Source organism: Ceratotherium simum, chromosome 24 (assembly GCF_057802395.1).
Source record: "Ceratotherium simum simum isolate JZ-2026a chromosome 24, ASM5780239v1, whole genome shotgun sequence".
Taxonomy (NCBI): domain Eukaryota; kingdom Metazoa; phylum Chordata; class Mammalia; order Perissodactyla; family Rhinocerotidae; genus Ceratotherium; species Ceratotherium simum.
In genome coordinates this window covers 11,655,029-11,677,687 of record NC_141923.1, presented here as the reverse complement: position 1 = coordinate 11,677,687, position 22,659 = coordinate 11,655,029, and the positions used below count along the sequence as shown (strand labels likewise).

At 34.6% G+C, this 22,659-nt stretch overlaps 1 protein-coding gene across 9 annotated transcripts in view; it reads right to left on the bottom strand.

Annotated features, from left to right (window-relative positions):
• PPP4R4 (protein phosphatase 4 regulatory subunit 4) overlaps positions 1-22,659 on the bottom strand; it is a 221,834-nt gene that overhangs the window by 154,256 nt on the left and 44,919 nt on the right. For 4 of the 9 annotated variants that reach the window (XM_087448007.1, XM_087448005.1, XM_087448006.1 and 1 more), the window contains exons 4-11: positions 14,661-14,808; positions 14,077-14,150; positions 11,880-11,986; positions 10,946-11,053; positions 5,654-5,775; positions 3,346-3,468; positions 2,133-2,302; positions 1,678-1,797 (exon numbers count right to left, since the gene is read on the bottom strand). In XM_087448007.1, coding sequence (XP_087304133.1) covers positions 1,678-1,797; positions 2,133-2,302; positions 3,346-3,468; positions 5,654-5,775; positions 10,946-11,053; positions 11,880-11,986; positions 14,077-14,150; positions 14,661-14,808 — 972 coding nt within the window. Of the gene's footprint in view, positions 1-1,677; positions 1,798-2,132; positions 2,303-3,345; positions 3,469-5,653; positions 5,776-10,945; positions 11,054-11,879; positions 11,987-14,076; positions 14,151-14,660; positions 14,809-16,699; positions 16,791-17,568; positions 17,938-18,042; positions 18,143-22,659 lie in introns of those variants that run through there. The other 5 variants (XM_087448011.1, XM_087448009.1, XM_087448010.1 and 2 more) reach the window with 5 other exon arrangements.

The following is a 22,659-nucleotide window of genomic DNA, read 5'->3' as shown; positions in this document are numbered from 1 at the left end:
ATATTTCAATATGTTTATTTTTATGGTGCTAACATATTATGTCCACTATGAAACATAAATTAAAATGAAATATTAAAGGGATGAGATAAAAATAAACATAAATAGAAACTCTCATATTGCATAAATATCGCATACTCAGACTCTAATCTCATGCAACCATCGCTGGAGACCACTGATCTAGACAAATACAAGCATGCATGGTAACCAAGCCTACACGCCCACTTAATGCACATTAGAGACGAATATTTCACTCAGCTGGCCAGCACCCTCTGTCCTCTCTCCTCCTCCAAAAGCATATTTCTATACTTGTATTTACCAAGATGACTTAGTTGTGCAACATTGCAATTATTTTAATTAATTATACCATTAAAAGGGAATATTTCCTAGATTTTGCACAATGAACATTTATTTCATTCATACCAGAAAAAAAATGTTATTCAAAAGAAGCAATGACTATCACCCAACAGCCAGAAGAATCTTAAGGAACATTTATAATGATGCTATGGATATCTTGCACACTGTAGCTAATCTAACAATGCTTTGACGTAGGAACACAGTGCAAAGAAGGGGATGAATTATGCTCACTGAGAATAAGAATATTTATCATACCTCTTACAAAGAAAGAAAATATTTTATGTCACTTATAAAGAAATTTTTATGTGACAGTTTTGAAGTTGACAAATTATAGTTTATATATTTTACTGCAACTATAGCATACACATACTTAACTGGAATCATTCAAGAAACATGCCCCAAATTTCAACCTCAAGGGTTAAAAAACTAATTACATTCTCCACAAAAGTTTAAATTCACTTTTGCTCTTAGATTACGGAGAGTTGTTGTAATAGCTGAATCTAAAAGCTATGCTCGGAGCCGGCCCCGTGGCTTAGCGGTTAAGTGCGCGCGCTCTGCTGCTGGCGGCCCGGGTTCGGATCCCGGGCGCGCACCGACGCACCGCTTGTCTGGCCATGCTGAGGCCGCGTCCCACATACAGCAGCTAGAAGGATGTGCAACTATAACATACAACTATCCACTGGGGCTTTGGGGAAAAAAAGGAGGAGGATTGGCAATAGCTGTTAGCTCAGGGCTGGTCATTCTCAGCAAAAAGAGGAGGATTGGCATGGATGTTAGCTCAGGGCTGATCTTCCTCACAAAAAAAAAAAGAAAGAAAGAAATGCAACTCTATTTAAAAAATAAATAAATAAATAAATAAATAAAAACTATGCTCATGAAACACGATTTGCAGTAAAAATAACCAATTTAAATAATCTGTCTCTCAATCTTCCATTTGTTCTTAAGTTCTTAAGTATAGGTGCAAAGTTAAATATAAATATTACAAAGCATGTAAAAACTGATTTTACTTCCAAATCTGCAACACCCACATCCACACCACAATGTCTGGCTTAAAGTAAGCCCTCAGTATAGATATATTGAATGGATGTATTAATAAATGATAAATTAATTAATATATTTATGTATTTGAATTTTGTAAACATTCGAAAAAGAGAATTAGAGGAATTCTGAAATAAGACTTAGGACTAGAATATGAAAGAGATATGGAGCCTATATTTTACAATAAATCTGGAAACAGAAGTGTACAAAATACCAAAAAATCATCCAGTATACATAGGTAGAATTAACAACAAGTGTAAAGCGGTATCACTTCTTCAGACTTACTTCATAAAAGCAAATAGCAATAGTGTATCTGACTGGTACTTCAGGGTCATGACAAAGGCAGAAGAATGTAGAATAGAGTTCCATGTGGAAGTTTTTAGGATCAACAAAAACAGTCATGGCCTGGTGGAGGTGGAAGGGAGATGATGAAGGGGAAGGAGAGAAAAACATGCATCAATACCCAAAACTATAATCATTTCACTTAAATTGAAATCATGTCCTCTGAATCATAATTTAGTTAGAAATCATATCTGAAAGATCCAAAAGCATGCATATAAATCCAATTTATACATAGAGATGAATATAAATTACACCAATATTTACTTGGTACCTCCTATTTATACCAGATGTAATGCTAAGCAGCAAGTGTCAAATATGGCAATATTTCTTAATGCTATCAATTCACAGATTTTTAAGTTACAATCAAAATTAGTCGATACAAATATATAATTTATTACCGGAAAGTTATAAGCACAGTTCTTCCGTACTGAAATATATTTCTTCTCCTGCTCTAGGATTTGGGGTGGAATCTGGTTTTCATTGTGTCCATTTTCTTCTTGCAAGCCCAATGTACAAAGTTTCTTATAAAACTCCAAAAATCTCAAGTGTTGATCTGGAGTAAAAATTCCTAAAACAAACGTAAAACATTTGCTCAACATTTTAATTGAAAACTAAAATTAAAAAGAGAAAAGCAAAGTACAATAAAAACACAAGTGGAACCAAATATTTAAATAAATGGTTAGAGATCATAAATAAAAGCAACAATGAGGAAAGAGTAACTATTATGAAGAAATCTAATGGGTCTACTCTTTTACCTTATGTTAATTTTAACAATATTTTAATTTCAATAGTCTAAACTATGCAATGCAGGAATTATGCCTGCATTAATTTCTGCAGCATGTATCATGCTGTAGACCACTAATAAGTCACTACAATAATAATACTGTGGCCATTATTGCCATTTACTCATGGTAAATATTCTAAAATTGCCTGCAGAAAAGACATGCATATGTGTCTGCAGAGAAGGAGCTTAAAAATTGAATCGGAAAGATGGCAAAGTAAACTCAAAATAGTTTTGATCAATGGACTGGTTCCACATTCATTATCTTAGGAAGTTAGGAACTCATTACGTACTGCAATACATTTTTTCAACCACCCATTACAAGTCTACAATCCACATAAAAAATGTTTTACTGTGCTAGATGGTTATAACTTAATTGATGCTTACATTATTATAGTAAGCTAAGAACTGAGTAATATGTTCTAAATGCCAAGAGTCATGGGTATTATTTTACATTCCAAGCTGAAGTTCTCACATGACATATTAATTTTTCAACAAATGGTTAATAAGGGTATACTTACTAGGCACCAACAGTTAACATTCCAAGCTTCTATTATCATATACCAACTAATACATAAATACGAAATCTTCAGAAATTTAAAGGGCTATGCCTACTTCACTCTGTCATTGTTCTTTCAAACAGATTCTACCAGGGAAAAAGTCATTCCTAAATGTGTTCTAAATTATGCTACCAAAATTCTAAGATCTCTTAAGATTTTACACACGTAAAAGGATAGGTTTTACAACTGAAGAGCTGAATTTTAGTGGCTAAGGTAGAAGAAAAAGGGAAAATCTACCTATAATCTTGAAATTCTTAGGATATATCATACCATATAGTCCGTGGCATAGTTTTCCTAAATGGAAAGATAAGGAAATAAGAATTGATTCATCTGCTTTGAAAGATTTTTCACAAAATGATTTCACTAAGGGAAGTATAGTTTGACTTCTGTCATCTGGAAAACAAAACAAAACAAAACAAAACATACTTTAGATCTAGTTGCTCACACTGCACATGTGGAAATTAACACAGATAACACAAATTCCAGAAAGAAAAATTACTATTAGCCAATAGTAATAGAAAACACCTCAAAACAACGATGTTGGAAGGTGTGTGGTGAAGAAGGGGTGAGAGGAGAGTTGAAATTATCAAAAACTTTAAAGCCAGGCTGAGGGGTTTAGACGTTACACTGCAGGCCACAGGGGATAGAATATAAAGAGTGAGTACAAATTAAAAAGCTAAGATGATTGAGGTTTTGAGTCTGAATAACTGAAAGAATCCTAATACCACTAATATAAATAGATGAGTGGCAGAAACAGAAACGTTTCTTACTCTCTTTTGCATATATCTCATACCACGCTATGGCTTAAACCCATTATATCATTTCATTTTTGATAGAAATTAAATGAGCTTATAATATGTTCTGTATATGGAATTTCCTCACTTTTACTTCTTAGATGGCTCTTCTTTAAAAAGTTAATTGATTTTTTGAGTATGTCTGCTTAGGCTGATATATTAGCAATATTTAATTCTTGATTGTAAATACGCTCTGAATTTCCCATAGTTCTCTTAAACTTTCAGAAACGAATCACTATTTTATTAAGGGTCTGACAATACTAAGTAAAATGCTGTAACAGGCTTATTAGTATATTGTTATTACTATTATCATCATCATATTTCACTACCACATCTGTTTTAACTAAATGATGTTCATTCAACAAACATTTATTGAATTTCTTACAGAACAAGCATTATATTAAGTAGAAGCAGAAACATGAATAATAAATGGTCTCTGAACTTGAGAAACAGACCAGCAAAGAAGCCAAACACAAAAAATATCATAAGACAATGTGATCACTATTTTAATAGTTGGTATAAGGCAGGGGTCTGCAAACTTTTTTTGTAAATGTTCTAGGCTTTGCAGTTTATCTGTCACCAAGTACTCAACTCCGTTACTGTAGTATAAAAACAGCTACAGACAATACAGAAACAAGCGGGCATAGCTATGTTCCAATAAGCTTTATTTACAAAAACAGGTGGCAGTGGGACCTGGCCTATAGGGCATTGTTTGCCAATTCTGGTATAAGGGATTTGGGAAGATGTCAGAGAGGAAACTGCACTTGAACTGGACAGTGAAGGACAAGCTGGCTCGCAGAAAAATAGAGGGCAGGGAGAAAACATAGGGAGAGGAAAGAGAACACGGAAAGGTTAGAGGTATGAAAGAACTGGGTACGACAAGTAACGGCAAGTGCGGCTGAAGGGGAAGACGGTAGAGATGACAACAAGGTTTCTAGTTTGGATGCCTGGGGGTGCTCCATTATTAGGACAAGGAGATTCATTCATTCGTTCGTTCATCAGGTATTGCAGTTTTCAGTCCTCTGGCTCATCCTATAGCCTAAATGATTATTCTGTAACAACCCTACATAATTACTGTCCACATTGCAATAATCTTTAAGAGGCTCTCCTAGTTCAGTTAAAATGTTAAATCCAAGTAAATGTAATCCTATTAGTACACAATAGAGTTTTGCACCTGAGTACTTGACATTTACCTTCCAAATTTCACTCTATCAATACGGTTAACGTTTACTGATAAACTAATGTCCAACATAGGTCAAGAATGTAGTCATACACTCAGTAGGGCAGTGAATTGTCTTTGTGATTTGATTTGCACAACACTAAGAAATACCTCCTTACCCATTCCCACTCAAATACCTCATCTCAAATTTCTCTTCTCGTGGCCATGAGATTTCTAGCATTAAAATATTAAAGAGAGGAAATTAATTTAGACATTGTTTTAGTCAAGATCTATCTTAGGGTCAATTGGTTGAGCAAGTTAAAGTCTAATTACCAAGCCAAATTCTTAGGCCTATACACAGGTCAGTTAAATGTTGATGAGAGAAAAGGGAGAAGTGTGGAATACGTAGCAGCACTGGGGACATGAGGGTAAAAGTGGCAGCAGAGAAGGCACCAAAAGAGAAAGGACCAGAAAAAAGAAAGAACAGAAGGGAGGCTTAACATTCATCCTATAGCTTAACATAAGAAATTCAGGCCTGCATCTACCTTTACTCCTTATTAGTGATACAAAACATAAGGGAAAACACTGCTTTCAGAAGCAAAGATGTGTCCACATGAAGACTTACCTGTATCAAATATGTCAAGCAGATTAACCAAAGTTTCAAAAGCTGCAAGCCGCACACTGCTGCCTTCATCCCTAGAGAGTTCTATTAATTCAGGGAGCACCACACTTTTTGTAAGTTCTGTCCTGCACAATAAGCAATAGAAGAAAATAAAGCAAATCAATAAATCTGTAGCAAGAACTTACTAAGAACAAGTCACTGAGCTAAGTGCTGTATAAAATAGGAAAAATCATAAAGATACGGCTCCTGCTCTCCAGAAGCTTGTAGTCTGATTGGGAAAGCATGATATAAACATAAGAAACATCAATAGTCATTGCATAACTACTTAAGTCAATTCAGGTTCCCCAGTACAATATTATTATCTAAGAAATCTTAATGACTAGTTCATATTAAACTTCATTAACTATAATATAGTTTTCCATTTTAAGCAACTTCAGCAAATGATCTAGACTAATTAGACAAACTTATCAGTAGTAATTATAGAAACCCAAACAAAATCTTTTTATCTAGATTTCAGGGGACAAATTATTTTTTCATTCACCTAAAACATGACATTACTAACATATATAGAAGAATGATATATGACACTCAGTGTTCCCTTTAAAAGAATGAAATACAATATAAATGCTTTTATAGGATATATAATATTTATAATACCATCACAAATGGCTCTCATTCAATACTTTGTTTTTGCTTATTCACCATGATAAGATGTCATCGCGATGACACACACTCTGATAAAGGGGAGGCTTATGATGTGGCCAGCTTTCTTAGGTACAAGATGGAAAATGGCATGAATTATAATTTAATAGAGTTCAAGAAAGTCAGTAAGAGCTACAGAAAACCTAAAAAATTCAGGACAGAGTACACAGACGCTAAGACAATGCTGTCAAGCAGAACTTTCTGCTATGATAGAAATATTTATAATCTGTACTGTCCAATAGGGTAGCCACATGTAGCTAATGAGCTTTTAAAATGAGGTCAGTATAACTGAGGGACTGAAATTTTAATTTTATTTAATTTTACCTAATTGAAATTTAAATAGCCACGTGTGGCTAGTGGCTACCATAGAGGACAGCACAGCTCTAAGACAAGGACATGAGCAATTGAGGGCCAAAAAATGCTGAGAAATTAATCTAGATCATACAGATACAGATGTTAGCATTACCAATAGTTCACAAACATTCATCAAACATAGGAAGTAGACAGCAGAGGTGAAGAAGTAAGAGATGAGAGAATACATTCTGGCCCAACAATGCCGATTTATCATTAACTTTTCCAATTTCACGGGCAAAGATAGTATTTCACTACTGTTTTTGCAATACGTGTCTGTTCAAATGCACTGTTTACTTCTTAACTGGATTGTTTATAAGAGTTCTGCATTATTGAGCTGTAAGAGTTTTTTTTATATTCTGGATCCTAACTTGATATACGTATTGTGATTAGGTTTCCATTCTAGGAATGGAAAACTTTGTTTTGTTAACATTACTTTCTTTTGTTGACTTTTTGTTTTGAAGAGCAAAAGTTTTTTGATGAAGTCCAATTATCCCATTTTTTTTGCATGGTTCATGATTTTTATCAAAATAATCCTTGCCTACCCCAAAGTTGCAAAGATTTGCTCCTATATTTTCTTCAAGGAGCTTTATAGTTTCAGCTTTTATATTTAGATCTATGACAGATTTCAACTTAGTCTTTGTATGGTGTGAGGTGAGAGTCAATCAATGTTCATCTCTTCTCTTATGAATATCCAGTTATCCCAGTACCATGTTTTGAAAAGACTTTTCCTTTCTTCATTGAATTGCTTTGGCACTCTGCTGAAAATCAGTTGGCCACAGATGCGTGGGTCTGTTTCTGGACTCTCTCTTCTGTTCCATTGATCTACACATCTATCTTTTCATCAACATTACATTATTTTGATTACTGTAGTTTTATTGTTAAGTCTTAGAAACAGGTAATGTAAGGTCTTCGTATTTTTTTTAGATTGTTTTGGCTATTCTAGGTCATCTGCATTTCCATATAAATTTTAGAATCAGTTTTTCTACAAAACAGCCCAGTTTTGGTTGAGACTGCATTGAAATGCTAGATCGATTTGGGGAGAATTGACATTTTAACGACATTAACAGTATTAAGTACTCTCATCCATGAATATGGTGTATATCTGTTTTTTTAAAATTTCTCTCAACACTGTTCCGCAGTTTTTCAGTGTAGAAGTCTTGCACACCTTTTGTTAAATTTATTATAAATGGAATTTTTAAATTTTCATTTCCTAAATATCTTCTGCTGGTATATAAAAACACAACTGATTTTTGTATATTAACCTTGTATCCTGACACATCCTTAAAGGCATTAGTTTTAATAGTTAACAGTGATGCCATCTACAAATAGAAATCATTCTACTTCTTCCTTTCAGATCTCTAGACTTTTTAGGTTTTTGTTTTCTTGCCTTATTTCAATAGCTAGAACCTCCAGTACAGTGCTGAACAGAAGTGATGAAAACTATCCTTGCCTAGTTCTTACCTCAGGGGAAAGCATTCAATCTCTACCATTAAGTATGATGTTAGCTATATGTTTTTCATACATGCTCTGTATCAGACTAAGGAAGTTCCCTTCACCCCTAGCTTCCTGAGAGTTCTTATGAATGGATGTCAAATTTTGTCAGATATTGTAATGGGAGGATTTTCAGGTTATCTTGTTTGCCATATCACCAGAATTAGAAGTTTCATCAACTTTTTCAAAAGTATGTTCTTTCTTTCCAATCTGAGTGTTGTACGTTCTTCCCCTCTAACACTGAAGGATCTTTTTGTAGATCCTATGTTTGTTTTTCTCTTTAGTCATCCCTGTACAACGAGAGGTCTATTCAAGTACAGTTGTTTTCCTATAATGAATGTGTATGACCTCTTAACAACACTATTCACTATTAATCTAATTATTCTAAGAATTGTCCTCTTTGATCTCAAGCTGGTACACAACCCATAGTTAGCTTTCTAGTGTTCTGCAGCTTTTATTTCATATGGACATGCTAGCTTGAGGAGAAGCTCTCAATTTTGCTTCCTGATCATCTTATTAATCATCTTATTAATGAATAATAGTGCTCATTTCTAGTTAAACTAAGGTGGTCAGGAATTCTTCTCCTGCCAGCAAATACAAGATTACAAACCCTAGTCTGTACTAGTGCTGGGCCTCTCCCCAGCACTTCTCACTCTCAAATGCCCTAGAACATGACGCCCGGTACAAGAGTGGGTGGCTGCTCTCTATCAAATCAATAGCAATCTCTTAAGTTATCTCTTCCCAATTCCTGTCACCTATCTCAGGGCTTCATCTAAGCCTTGACTGCAGAAAATTCCTCTTGGTGGCTATCAGATCTTAACAATCTTCCTAATTTCCAATGCTCAAAGAAAAAAACTGTGTACCTCTCCTTAGTTTTATGTATTTATCAAAGGGAGAATAAAGAATATGAATCAGGTCTTAGTAGTTTTCAGCCATCATAACACAACAGTCCTATGATTATGCTCTTAAGAGCATGTAAGAACGTGAAATTAAATAAATATGCATATAATCAAGTAAATTAGTTTGTTAAATGAATTCTAACTTAATGAGCTAGGTAGATCCTTCTAGTTTTACTTTTATAAATTAATACTTAAACAATAATCCTATATTAATTTTCAGGAGACTAATTTGAACACACTTGATCCACCCATTTTTAACAGTGGCAAAATGTCAGATGATAAGAAATAAAATACAACAAGACAACAGTATATTCCCCTAATAGGTTCTGATCTTGGTTAAGGAGCACAGATCTGGGCAAGACTGAATTAATTACAGTCCACAATGATCCAGAGTCAGCCTAGCCTAAGAAGACCTATCAGAGAGAAGCTGGTTCTGAGATCAAAATTAAGGAATTGATTACTCTGTTGAAGTCAAGCTTCCAACACAACACTTAACACCTACTCAGCAAGGGTGGCCACAGGACGGAGGACACAACGCTACCCTGAATCTGTGTGAGCTTCTAAAGTCTTCCTAAAGCCTTAAATATTAGCCCAGATTTATTAAAAAATTAACAATTGTACAAATAGCAACAACCTGATTGTCCTTGCTTGTGAAACAAAGAACCAGGTGAAATCAGCGCAACTTCTATTAAAAATGAGAGGTTCCAATGTTTTTTGTACCAATTTAGGATCCTTAGAAAGAAAAAAACTATTTCCCAAGATGGTTTTTAGATAAAACTCCCTTTAATACCATACTTACATCTTAACATGAGATCAGTTTCTATGGGTGAAGAGAAGAGACTGTCTGCTCTATGCCTGCTGTCCTTCCTGAGATTTAGTACCCAAAGGGTAAGGAGAGCACCAAAGCAGATAGTGGAAGCACAGAGTTGCAAGGGAAACAAAGAAAGACTTCCACTGAGTAATTCCATCTGAAATGACCCCATAATACAGCTGTCGGCCAAAAGAAATGCTACAGCCATAGTCCAAGCATGGTTTCTACAGCAGTCTCCCCTTATCTGCAGGGGATATGTTCCAAGACCCCCAGTGGATGCCTGAAATCGTGCATAGTTCCAAACCCTTTACATACTATGCTTTTTCCTATACATACGTACCTATGATAAAGTTTAATTTATAAATTAGGCACAATAAGAGATCAACAACAGTAACTAATAATAAAGTTGGCTTTAGGGCCGTTATTAAGTAAATAAGGGTTACTTGAACTGAAGCACTGTGATACCAAAATAGTCGATCTGATAACCCAAATAGCTACTAAGTGCCTAACAAACGGGTAGTATATACAGTGTGGATACGCTGGACAAAGGGATGATCACACCCCAGGCAGAATGGAGCAGGACGGCACGAGATTTTATCACGCTACTCAGAACGGCAGGCAATTTAAAACTTATGAATTATTTATTTCTAGAATTTTCCATTTAATATTTTCAGACCATGGTCGACTGCGGGTAACTGAAACCACATACAATGAAACCATGGATAAGGGGGGATTACTGTATTGGGACATTTTCCCTTCCTGGATCTAGGCATTTGGGATGATAACTAAGCAACTTAAGGTGACAAGGAAAAAAATTAACATTAACTGAATGCCTACCACCATGCTAAGCATCTTCACTTTTATCTCTTTTAATCCAGACACATCAGGAGGTACTTGTTGCTACGACCATTTTCAAACATCATATAAAGTTTAGCCCTTCAGTAGCATGCTTTCACAGAATACAGGAAGAGGATCTGCATGTCTGACAATCCAGAATCAAAAATGTGACGTAAGTTGTCACGTTGAAAGTATACTTACCCAACGCCCTGAGCTATATTTTCTAATTGTCGACACATACAAGATCGAACTTCATATTCTACATCTTGACAGAGTGATTTTACCAGGGGAAGTATTTCTCTTTTAATACTTAGAAGGAGAGGAAAGAAACATGCAAATGAATGAGTGTTTTAGAATAATTATTATTTTCAAACAACTACCATCAAAATCTTAGCTTAGCTTAATAATAACAAAAATACTTTAACACAAAGCTTTATAGTTTACAATGTATTTTTACATATGTTATTACATTTAGATGTTATCATCAGCTGCTTGTAAATTATATATGTCACTGGGTCTTTTTAAAATAATGGTTGATTTTGGATTGGCAGTTAAACCTCTTAGCTAAGATAAAAGGCTGTATGTAAGTGGAATATCTGATTCCAGCAACCATCAACCAAAATATTCTTCAATTTTATATTTTACTCTTATGTCATAATTATACAACATTCCATTCTTTCCATTTGTTATTTATCATCTGGGCAGAGAGTAGCATATGAATCATAAACATTCTCCATAAAACCTCAAAATAAGATAAATTATTCAAAATAATGAATTCATAACACAGAAGAAAGCAGAAAGCATGACATCTTTATGTCATGATCACCAATTTTTGAAGTCTATAAGATAATACCATTTTATCCTCAAAACTACAGTAGATATGTCACACAGAAGACTAAGACGGAAAATAGAAAAAAGTTAACCTTATTGATTTTGAAAAGCCACGAGATGAAGAAGAAAAGCATCTGCATAAGTAGACTTCTGAGAATTCTATATTCTATAAAGTTAAAACAGCTAAACTTGTATGCAGTATGGAATAAACAAATCTAATATAATTGCTAATCATATAGTCATTATACATTTTAAATCAACTTAATTGAAAAAAGTAGACAAAAAATTATATACAAATACTCACGTATGGGCATCAAATTTGTTGGTCAATTTTCCTAAAATTTTACAACTAACTAAACGAGACTGGACTGTTTGGGAAAGTTGTGCCTTAGAAACAAGTGGATTCAAAATCTAAAGAAAAAAGATTTAAAGAACAAATTAACAAATTTTTATATATTTTTGCCACTAATGTCGGCTATTTTCCTCAAAGAATATTTTAATGTACTAAATGTTTTAAAAGAACCTGAATTATAACTTGAGGTGCATGGTTGTTCATAATCTGGATCACCTTGTTTGTTTTCTGGGTTATTAAGGTAAAGATACTGATAAATTATGTAATTAAAAACAATCAGGCACAAAAAATTTCAATTAAAGTTTATGGTGAACTCTGCAATGATCTGCGTGCACATAAAGTATAATTGTGAAATACACATTTTCAAAAGAAAAAAGCAAATTAAGTAACAGACACCCTGAAACTCATTTTTATTCCATATAGATTAATTTTCATATTTATCCTAAAGGGATGCAAAACACTATAGCTTCAAATAGATTGTATTAAGTAATTCTGTCATTTGAATACAGCAAATACAGTGTCCAGTCTGACACTGTGTTCTGTATATGCTGGACACTCAAAACCTCAACAGCATGGAAGACTAAAGAACTACGAAGATCAGATTTGATTCTGGTCTCAGCTCTTTAATTTGTCCAAGTAATCTTGCCATTCCTCATCCCAAGGTTTCTGTCTACTTAAAATGAAAATTAGAATATGTCATACTAAGATCCCTCCACGTTCTAAAATTCTACGACTCTAATAAAAGGGTCAACTGGTTTCTTCCCTCTCAACAAAGTGGCCAGAATTACTTAATGCATAATGATAAATATAATTTTAAAGTCAAAGATCTGAAGTAAAATAAAGTGTTATTTAAAATATTAAAAATTACATGTTAAATAATACATGGCATTCGAGAGTAAAAACCGCATTCTACTACATATCACTCTTCAAAAAATATAAGTAACACATGTCAACATTACATTCAACACTTAAATACGTGTAATCATCTGCGTGTTTGGCATCAAGTATACAAACATCCTTATAACCGGGTAAATCATTCCATTTCAAGCAAGTATTCTGGCATTGATATAGGATCATAAACTGTACTAGAGCAAAGAAAGGACAAAGACATTTCACGAAATCCAGAGGACATTTCACTGACAGACAACTGTTTTTTTACCCATGACATATTTGAAAAGAAATATATATAAAAATAATGTGAAAAGGATGAAAAATCATTTCATTAGAGAATAAAATTCCCTTCTTATTTTCCTATTCTCTTATCTTGATTTACTAAAACTTTTAGAGAAGGGTATATTGAACAATATAAATTAAAATTAAAAAGCAAACAGCAAATTGGTAAAAATATTTGCAACAAACTTAATAAAGGATTAGCAACCTCGATAGATAAATAGCACATATAAATAATGATCAAAGGGTATGATCAGACAATTCCAAAAAAATGAATAATACTGATATAAATATACAAAAAAATATTCAACAGCATAATAATAAAAAAAAACTCCAATTAAAATGTAATTCCATTTTTTGCCCATCAAATTAAATTGGAATGCTGATGAAAGTCCAAGAAAACAGGCATTTTCGCATATTGCTAGTCAAGAGCCTTAAGAATACTAATACCCTCTGATCCATGCCCTCTAATTCCATTTTTTTGGAAGCTACAGTTAAGGAAATCATTTGAAAAACAGGAAAAGCTCTACAGAGATGTTCATTAATGCCTTATTTTGGTAGTAAAATACTGAAAACAGGCTTAAATGTTTAACAAGTAAGTAAAATGTTTTATACCTACTACAAATAAGTTTAGTACCAAATAAGTTTATAACAACATAGGAAAATAATGCTAAGTTAAAAACAACCATATATAAATTCAATATGATCACCAATACGGCAAACAGCAACTATATACAGGGAAAAAAATCTAAACTGAAAATATATCAGAATGTTAAAAGTGGCAAAGTACAGAACCATGATTTTTCTTCCTACTATTTTCTGTATTACTCAAATTTTCTACAATGAACATGTGTTGCTTTCAGAGTGGGGAAATAACTTTATTCTTTTTTAAAATACCGTTTTTACCAAAAACAAAATTAAAAAAACCTTAGAGTGACTTACTTATTACTATTTACAAAAAAAAAAAAAAATGTATTACCTCATGCCTTAGGGTTTCTTTGGGCAACACTTCTATCACAGACAGAAGAGTTTCCAGCCACGCGTTGCTGACACCTGATTGACACAGATAAAACATGCCAAATTAAATGTCTCCCTTACAAATTTAGTTTCAACTCAGCCATTAATATTTATAACAGTCTTTAATGACAAAATGGGAATAGTTATTTTTGATACTATCGTCAGAAATTTCTCTATTTTTTATCTTGGCCAACTTCTAGAAAACATTTATATCTTTAAAAATAACATTGGGGAGATATCTTTAACCCAAAGTGTGCATTTTTTTTGCTGTACAATAATACTATAAACATAAATGTAAATAAAAATCTAAGAAAAAAAGTATAAATCATAAGAGGAACTAATAGGTCTTCAGCTTTCAAGGATACTGAATTTTGCAGGTTTTGTAAGGAAACAGACATGGCTATTTTCAGTCATACTAAAGATCAACTCTTGGGCAGCATGGCCTCATTCGGTTATCCTTATCAGGCTAACAAGATTCACATAACTTCACGGCCACATAGAAGAAACAATAAATAAATATATAATTAAGCATGTCAGGCCCCTGACCTGTGTCCCTGTGCTCCAGATGTAGTAGAATTACTTGGAGGAAAGAGTGGGCATATGTATGAATGGACACTGATTCTTCCTGTAGAATGGTCAAAAATGATACCGCCGCCGTTAACTGCATCTCCACTCCTGCAACATGCAGGACTTCCTGTACAATCAGAAAGAGTTTGCTATTACATAGATGAGAGATCAGAAATTATAACTTTTAAAAATCCAAGGTCATAGAACCCAAACATAGTCATATTCCACAAAATAACTATGTATGACCTTTAAGGATATGTACTTCCTCATTACTTTATTTAAGAAAACTACATTAATCTGCTCTTGATCATTTAACTCATGAGACCACATAAAGTTTAAATGTCTTAGGAATTTATAAAATAAAATAGCATTCCATTCCTTTATTGAATGAAAATTATAAAAGTACATAAACCTTTAAATAATAGAATAGGCAGTTTTGATAGATTTCAATTTCTATTCTATTTGCATTGTACAGTTTGCCATCCTACCTAGAACAATAATGTCAAAGCTCAATCACATGTGTTTTCATCACTTGTATTTTTGCTTCAAAAAATGAACATTCTACTATAAAAAAGGAATACACTTAAGACTGTGCAAATGTATCTTCTCCTTTAAACAACTGACAAGAACATAAATTACCATGAAATAAATTACCATGAAGTAAATTCTTTTTAAAAGAAGGAATTTTTTAAATATAAGAATATGTTTTTAAAAATTATATTCATAGCCATCTCCATTCACCATTTAAAAAATTTTTAAATGTATATTCAAAATTAAAGCCTACATGAGAATATTAGTTTTCAACACATCAAAAAAATAAAAAAAAAATCTTTCTTATAAACCTCATCAAAGATATTACCTATACTTCTCTAGAAGAGAGAGAGAGAGAGTATATGTGGGTGTAATGTAAAGGTAGCTAAAAGTATTACTCTGTTTAATCAATTATGGCAATTATGAGAATTTCCTTTGAATGCTTATTTTACAATAATATAGTAAAGTTAATAGAACAATGTGGAACTTACAGCCATAAAACAAAGTTTCATATCTGTGATCTTAAGAAAATTAATCTTTCTGCATTATCTCCTAATATATAAAATGTGAATTATAATACCTTCTTCTTAGAGATTTAAATAATTTAAACAGAATTTTTATGACTTACCAACTTGTGCAAACTGAGCATTTAAATATTGACCATTGTACATCCAACTGTCTCCTCTCTACACGAGGCTATCTACTAGGAATCTCATCTTGTCCACACCTCAACTGATCTCTCTCCAGAACCTGCTCCTCCTCCAACCCTCATCGCTGTAAACAGTAAATGACAACTCTGGCCTTCCAGTTGTCAGCCCAAAAACTTTGGGGTCATCCTTAACTCAGCTCTCAGTCCCTACTCACCACAATCAAACGACCAATCAATCCTAATCCAGAATCTGAGCACTTATTACTTCCATCACTACTACCCTGATCGAAGCCATCATCATTTCCAGCCTCAATTATTCCAATAACCGTTAACTAGTCCCTGATTCCATCACTGCCCCTCTACTATCTATTCTCTACATAGCAGCCAGAGAGAGTCTTATAAAAAATAAGCAAGATCATGACACTTTTCTGCTCAAAACTCTCCAATGGCTTTCCCTCCCACTCAAAGGAAAAGGCCAACAAGGACTTGTAAAATCTGTTCCCAATTCCCCCTTTTCTCAGATTTCCACATGGTTGGCTCCGATTTCTTTCCAGCCTCTACTCAAATATCACCTTTCCAACGAGCCCCTCCCTGATGACTCTATTTTAAATTGAAAGCCACTCCCTTGCCTCAGCTCTCACCACCCCCTTTACAGGTTTATTATCTCCATCATCCGACATCCAACACATTCATTTGTTTATGGTCTGTCTCTTACATCTAGAACATAAGCTTCATGATTGCAAGAACTTCTGTCTGTTTTGTTCACGACTGTATCCCCAGCTCCTAGCACACAGTAGGCATTCAGTAAGTAATTGCTGGATGACTGAATATCTCTTACCCTTTGACCTAAACTTTCTGCTCCTGATGCTCTCTCCCTTCACACACATTGTCCACATCTCCTAAAAAGTAGCTTCAAGAGATTTTGAGGTGAGTCCTAAAGATTAGGGATTGGCAGAATTAGACAGAAGGCAAAGCAAACACGGACCACATAGAAATGCATCCTCAGCCCTCTTTCTATCATGTCAATAAGGACATGTTCCTGCCATCTTCTACTCCAGCATCTCTGTAACCATGATTCAAACCATGTGCCCAGACTCCCTGATTCAGCACGGTGGGACCACTGCCAGTCATCGTGCTAGGAGATAACATGTCATTCTACAGCAGAAGAACAGAATCAAAGTCGTCAAGTATTTTGGTGAAGTCCAGCGAGCTTAGTAACTGGCAACTCTAAGACTTAACTTTTGTCTGCCTGATGCCAAAGCTACGCACTGAATTCTTATGGGTTCTGCACTTGCATTCATCATGGATTAAGGCAAGGCTGAAATTGACCCTAAGCCTTCGTGGGGCAGTGTGGGAGCTCCAGTGGTTTTTCTGTGGCAAAGGTTTACGTGGTTTGGTTAATTCCCAGAAAAGCCACCACACATTAGGGTGGCTGATTTTTGTTTTGAGCTTTTGTATCACACACAGAAACATTATTTTACAAGTTTTTTCAACCAATAGTCAATTCATGTCTTAAGAGTTCTTGGCTGAAAGAAAAAGAGAAGGAATGATAAGGAGCAAAGCAGAAGCGGCACCTGGTCTCTGAAATCAGCCCTCCCATATCCCCTTGTTTTACTGTGTCCAAAACAAACATTTGTTCCACACTAACAATTTTGGACTTGGAAAACACTTTTAAAGGATTTGATGTGGCCAGCATACATCACTTACAGGTTTCAGAAGGCACAGCTTTTATTCAGAAACAAAGAGTACTTTGCAAAGAAATATTAAAATAAATTGGGAGGGCCACAATGCACATTCTGGTTCACGTGAGTCTGCCGGTTTATGTTCCAAGAGACGTAATTCTGCCCCCTCTTAAAGTCATTAAAGTCCCGGGTTTTGTACGTATGCAAACTTTATGCAAAAGAAGAACATGAGAAGCTCTCCAACTTCATATCTTCTTACTGTATTACTTAGTCTTGACTCCCGCAGCAACATTTGCCCCAACTATTTTGCATTTAATTTTCGAAAAATCCTCAAGTCTTATCAGGATTTGGCTTTTTCTCTTGTTGTGCTGACTTCAACATCTGGGACTGTCCACTGTTAAGAAACCAGCACAGACTAAGAGATTTTATCACTGCTAAAAATCAATTGATTCTAAACATATTTTTCTGAAACATATTACAGTAAGAGCTTGATACTTACCAGTAAGTGTTCTGCTCCACAGTCACATCTCTGGACAAACATAGTGAGATCCATACTCTCTGGGTAAATAAGTATGCATCCTCATGGACCTTGGAAGACACTGAAAAGTAAATTCCTCTATTGCTTAAGTGCATGCCTTAATGCCATTTACCGTTCCTCTTACATACTACTGTATGACTGGCATTCCAACTTGATTTCCTCAAAAATGAAATGAGATATTTTATAAATGAGTTAATGGTACATTTCCAAATTTAAAAAACGATTCCTATGCAAGGAAAGAAAATGTACTAGACACTTCTGTGTTTAAATTCACACTTTAGTTAGCATGAATGGTGCAAGAAAGCATTTTGTAAAACAACATAATACAGTCCTTGCAGAGGGAAATCGTTCGGTCTCCAATAAACCCACATTATACGCATTGAGAAGCTATTTCTCTTTACAATACACAACATAGAGAAGCATTAAATAAATCATTGGCTTATTCCAAAAGAACAACTATTTTGGATTCACACATTTGGAAACTAAACCTATTGAAGAAAACTGGTAAATAGATCTACCATACGTGGTGCTGGTTAAAGGTAAACGAGTCCTAAAGTTACAAAGTATCTTTGTATATTTTTAGAGATAACATCATTGATTACTTTTAAATTAAATAACAGGGATTTAAATATTAAAATATTGAAGACCTAGGACATATAAAATATCTGGGGTTTTGAGGGTTATAAATGTGGGAATTTTTAGTAACTAACAATAACGGTGAACAGCTCTTTTCACTATAAAATTATAATGTTTATAAAAGACTTTAAAACTGAGTTAAAAATTAATAATTAGAACATGCCTTTAACAATTAACTATGATACCTCATTCTCTTCCTTATCACTGATTGTTACATTCCACACTAAAATAAAAGGTGGAGAGAACTAGTTGAGAGCACTGAAAATCAAAATCCGAGAGGGAAAATAAAGTGGAGACAGTAAACAGGAATAAAAGAGATGTCTTATCCTTCTTTAAATCTGTATTTCAGTGATTAGCAAGGTTCATGAGGAGGTACACATAAAAATACCCCTAAGATCTCTTTCCATAAAGAAAAACCAATACTAATAGTAACTATCCTATGACTATTGCAAATGTGCAATGAGGTATCTTGCCATGCAAATCACAAGAACACCAAAACAAATAAATAAATTACAAGACCATGGTTTTGAAGCTGAACTTCTAGCTGGACTACTCTGTCAAGTCATTTTTACATATAATAAATTAGAATCATGTAATTGTATGATTTTGGCTTAAAATATAAATAAAAAGCAATTTAAAACACACAGATGTGCTTATCAAAGGAATATCTATTTACTAGATATAACAGCCATAAGTAACCATTTCCAATGATCCATTGTAGCCATATTTAATTAAATATTTTTTGAAAAAATTATAAACTGTTTTCTGAGGAAAAAAGCAGCATTGGAAAGTACGGCAAATTTCTATAATAAGTGGAAATGGGGCTTTCTTTCTAGTCAGTCACAGTACTTTTCCCTTCTATCCTTTCTGTAAAGTAGCCCAATGAAAATATAATTCTGATAATATAATTTTAACTTCATTGACAGCTATTTATTCAGTACTAACATGAAAATAAGTGTTCTGGGAAATTGGAGAAAAGTCAAAGACACAGTTCCCTACCTTTGAGGGCCTCCTGTTGCTTATATACATTCAAACACTCAACACATATCCAGTTAGTTACGTTCAAGGCACTGTGCTAGGTGCTGGAGACAGCAATGAGCAGGACCAGCAATGCACCTGTTAATACTGTAATTAAAGCTGTGATAAGAGCTAAGGATGGGAAGCAGAGGCTGCCGTAAGAACATCTACCAGGTGACCTGATCTCCTCGGAGAAGAGGGGATCACTGAGAAGTGACAACTGGCCTGTGTGAAGACAAAGAAATAACTGGGATAGAGAGAGGGAGGGAAACAAGAAGAGTAAGAGAGAAAGCATTCCCAGCACTGAGAAGTAGGAAGGAGCACAGTAGACGCAGTAACTGAAGGAAGGTCGGTATGCCTAGAGCACAGAGTGACAGGAGGGGCTGAGACTGGTGAAACAGAGCCCAAATTATGCAGGGCCTTAGATGCATTAAGCAAGAGAATACTCAAATTGTAGTCTTAAATGCTTTGAAATATCATGCTGACTATAAAGATGAAAGTGAATCAGAAATCAGTGAGGTGGGGTGGAATGGGAGGGAGGGAGCAGGCGAGGATCACTTGGGAAGCTTTTACACTCACCTGAGCAAACCCTCATAGTGGCTTGGACTAGGATGGAGTTAGTGTCGTTGGAGTGAGGTGGATGGATTCAAGAAATACTTAAGACATAAAATAAACAGGATTGTGTAAGTGAGTAGTAAAAGAACAGATGGTATCAAGGATGATTCCCAAAATCCTGGCTTCTAAACCAGAAGGATAACCACTAGCACAGGGGACACTGGAGGAAGCCCAGGTGTCAAGGGGAAATATTAGGAGCTCAATTTTGGACTTGTTAACTTTGAGATGCCTTTGAGGCACCCAAGTAGAGATTAAAGACAGGGAATTGTATACACAGATCTGATGCTCTGAAAAGGTATGCTATAAACAAGAGAATTTATATGGAATACATAGAATTTATAAGATGATATTTAAAGGCTTGGGTGTGGATGAGACTGCCTACAGAGAAAACACAGATTGAAAGTGGAGATCTGTTGTTATAAACATAATTTCACCCCAACAAGAGTGCTGAAGAACTCAAAGTTTAAATAAAGAGATCCATCACAAATGTTTGGCAGAATATTTAAGTTCTCGATTATTCCTAACACATCATTAAAAAACACTCAATTGGTCTGTGTGGGTGTGAGGGTGATGACAGGGTGTGGTGGAGGGGTACGTGCAGGTATACAAACAGAAACATTTTGGGTTAATATTCTAAGATTAAATCAAAAATGAGAAAATTTGAAAAACGGGAACTTCCTCTTTCAGTAATGGCAGACTAGGTAATTCTAATCAGCTCTCCTGATGAAGATAATTTAAAAACCTGGACAAAATATAAAAATCACTTGAATAAAGGCATATGGAAACTAACAAGGTTACCCCTCCAAAACTAAAAAATTACCCAGTCTAGATTACTCATTGCTAGAAAAATTATCCATCCAAGATCTAGGAGACAATGGAATTCCAGAAAGGTGAGCATGTAATTTGGGGCCCGTTTTTCCCCTGGGGCCATTTGCTGATTCTACAAAAGGCTCCTGAAAGGCTGAGAGCTGAAGTGACTTTTTTGACAGCCTCACAGAGGCCCTCGTAAACCCCGCTGGGATAGGATTAGGGTAATCCCCCCTGGGATAGGATTAGGGTAATCCTGAAGGTGATGGGCCTTTGCAGGGAGAGCAGCCCAGCTTCAAATCATTCAATACCTGAAACTGGATGAAGTGAGATTTTATTGCTGGGGCAGTTAAGCGGCTGCCAGAAGAAAACATATTCCTTTCTAGAGGAAGATATCACCCTAGGCCTCGAACTATTTCTACAAATAAATCATCAAATACAAGATCAAACACACAATCAATAATATCCAGGCACATGAAGAGATAAGACAATATGAATGAGAACTAGCAGAAGCAACAGAAAATAGAAATGCACCAAAAGGAGCTCCAGGTTTTGGTGTTATCAGATACATACCTGGTTCAAGAGGATAAAAAGATACAATTGAGAATTCCAACAGAAAATTCTAAGATATTTAAAAAAAAAAAAAAAGTATGTGGTAGATTTTTAAAAGAGCTAAACAGAAATTCTAGACCAGAAAAGTATAATCAAAATCAATATTAGGTTAGACACAGATGAATTAGTGAACTGGAATATGGGTCAGGATAAAACAATTGAATGAATCACACAGAGAAAAGAATGGAAAAGAAGGTAAAAGACATAGAAGATACTATAAAAAGATCTAATATATGTGAAATTGGAGTCTAGGAGAGCAGAGAAGATTATTAGGCAGAAGTACATTTGAAAAATGTCTGAATTGGGCCGGCCCCGTGGCTTGGCAGTTAAGTGCTCGCGCTCCGCTGCTGGTGGCCCGGGTTCGGATCCTGGGCGCGCACCGACGCACCGCTTCTCCGGCCATGCTGAGGCCACGTCCTACATACAGCAACTAGAAGGATGTGCAGCTATGACATACAACTATCTACTGGGGCTTTGGGGGAAAAAATAAATAAATAAATAAAATTAAAAAAAAAAAAAGAAAAATGTCTGAAAAGATAATGATCAGTTTTTTTTGGTACAGATATTCTAACAGGTGTATAGATTTATTTACATTTATCTAATGACTAATGATGTTGAATAACTTTTCTTATGCTTATTGGCCATCCACAAATCTTCTTTGGTGAAGTACCTCTTCACATTTTTGTCCATTTTTAAAAATTGTGTCATTTTCTTATTATTGAGTTTTGAGAGCTCTTTATGTATTCTGAACATGTCATTCATTAGATATGTGATTTATAAACATTTTCTCCCATTCTATAACTTGTCTTTTCATTCTCTTAACACTGTCTTCTGAAGAATAGAAGCTTTAAATTTTCATGAGGAAAAATTAATCAAATTTTTCTTCTATGG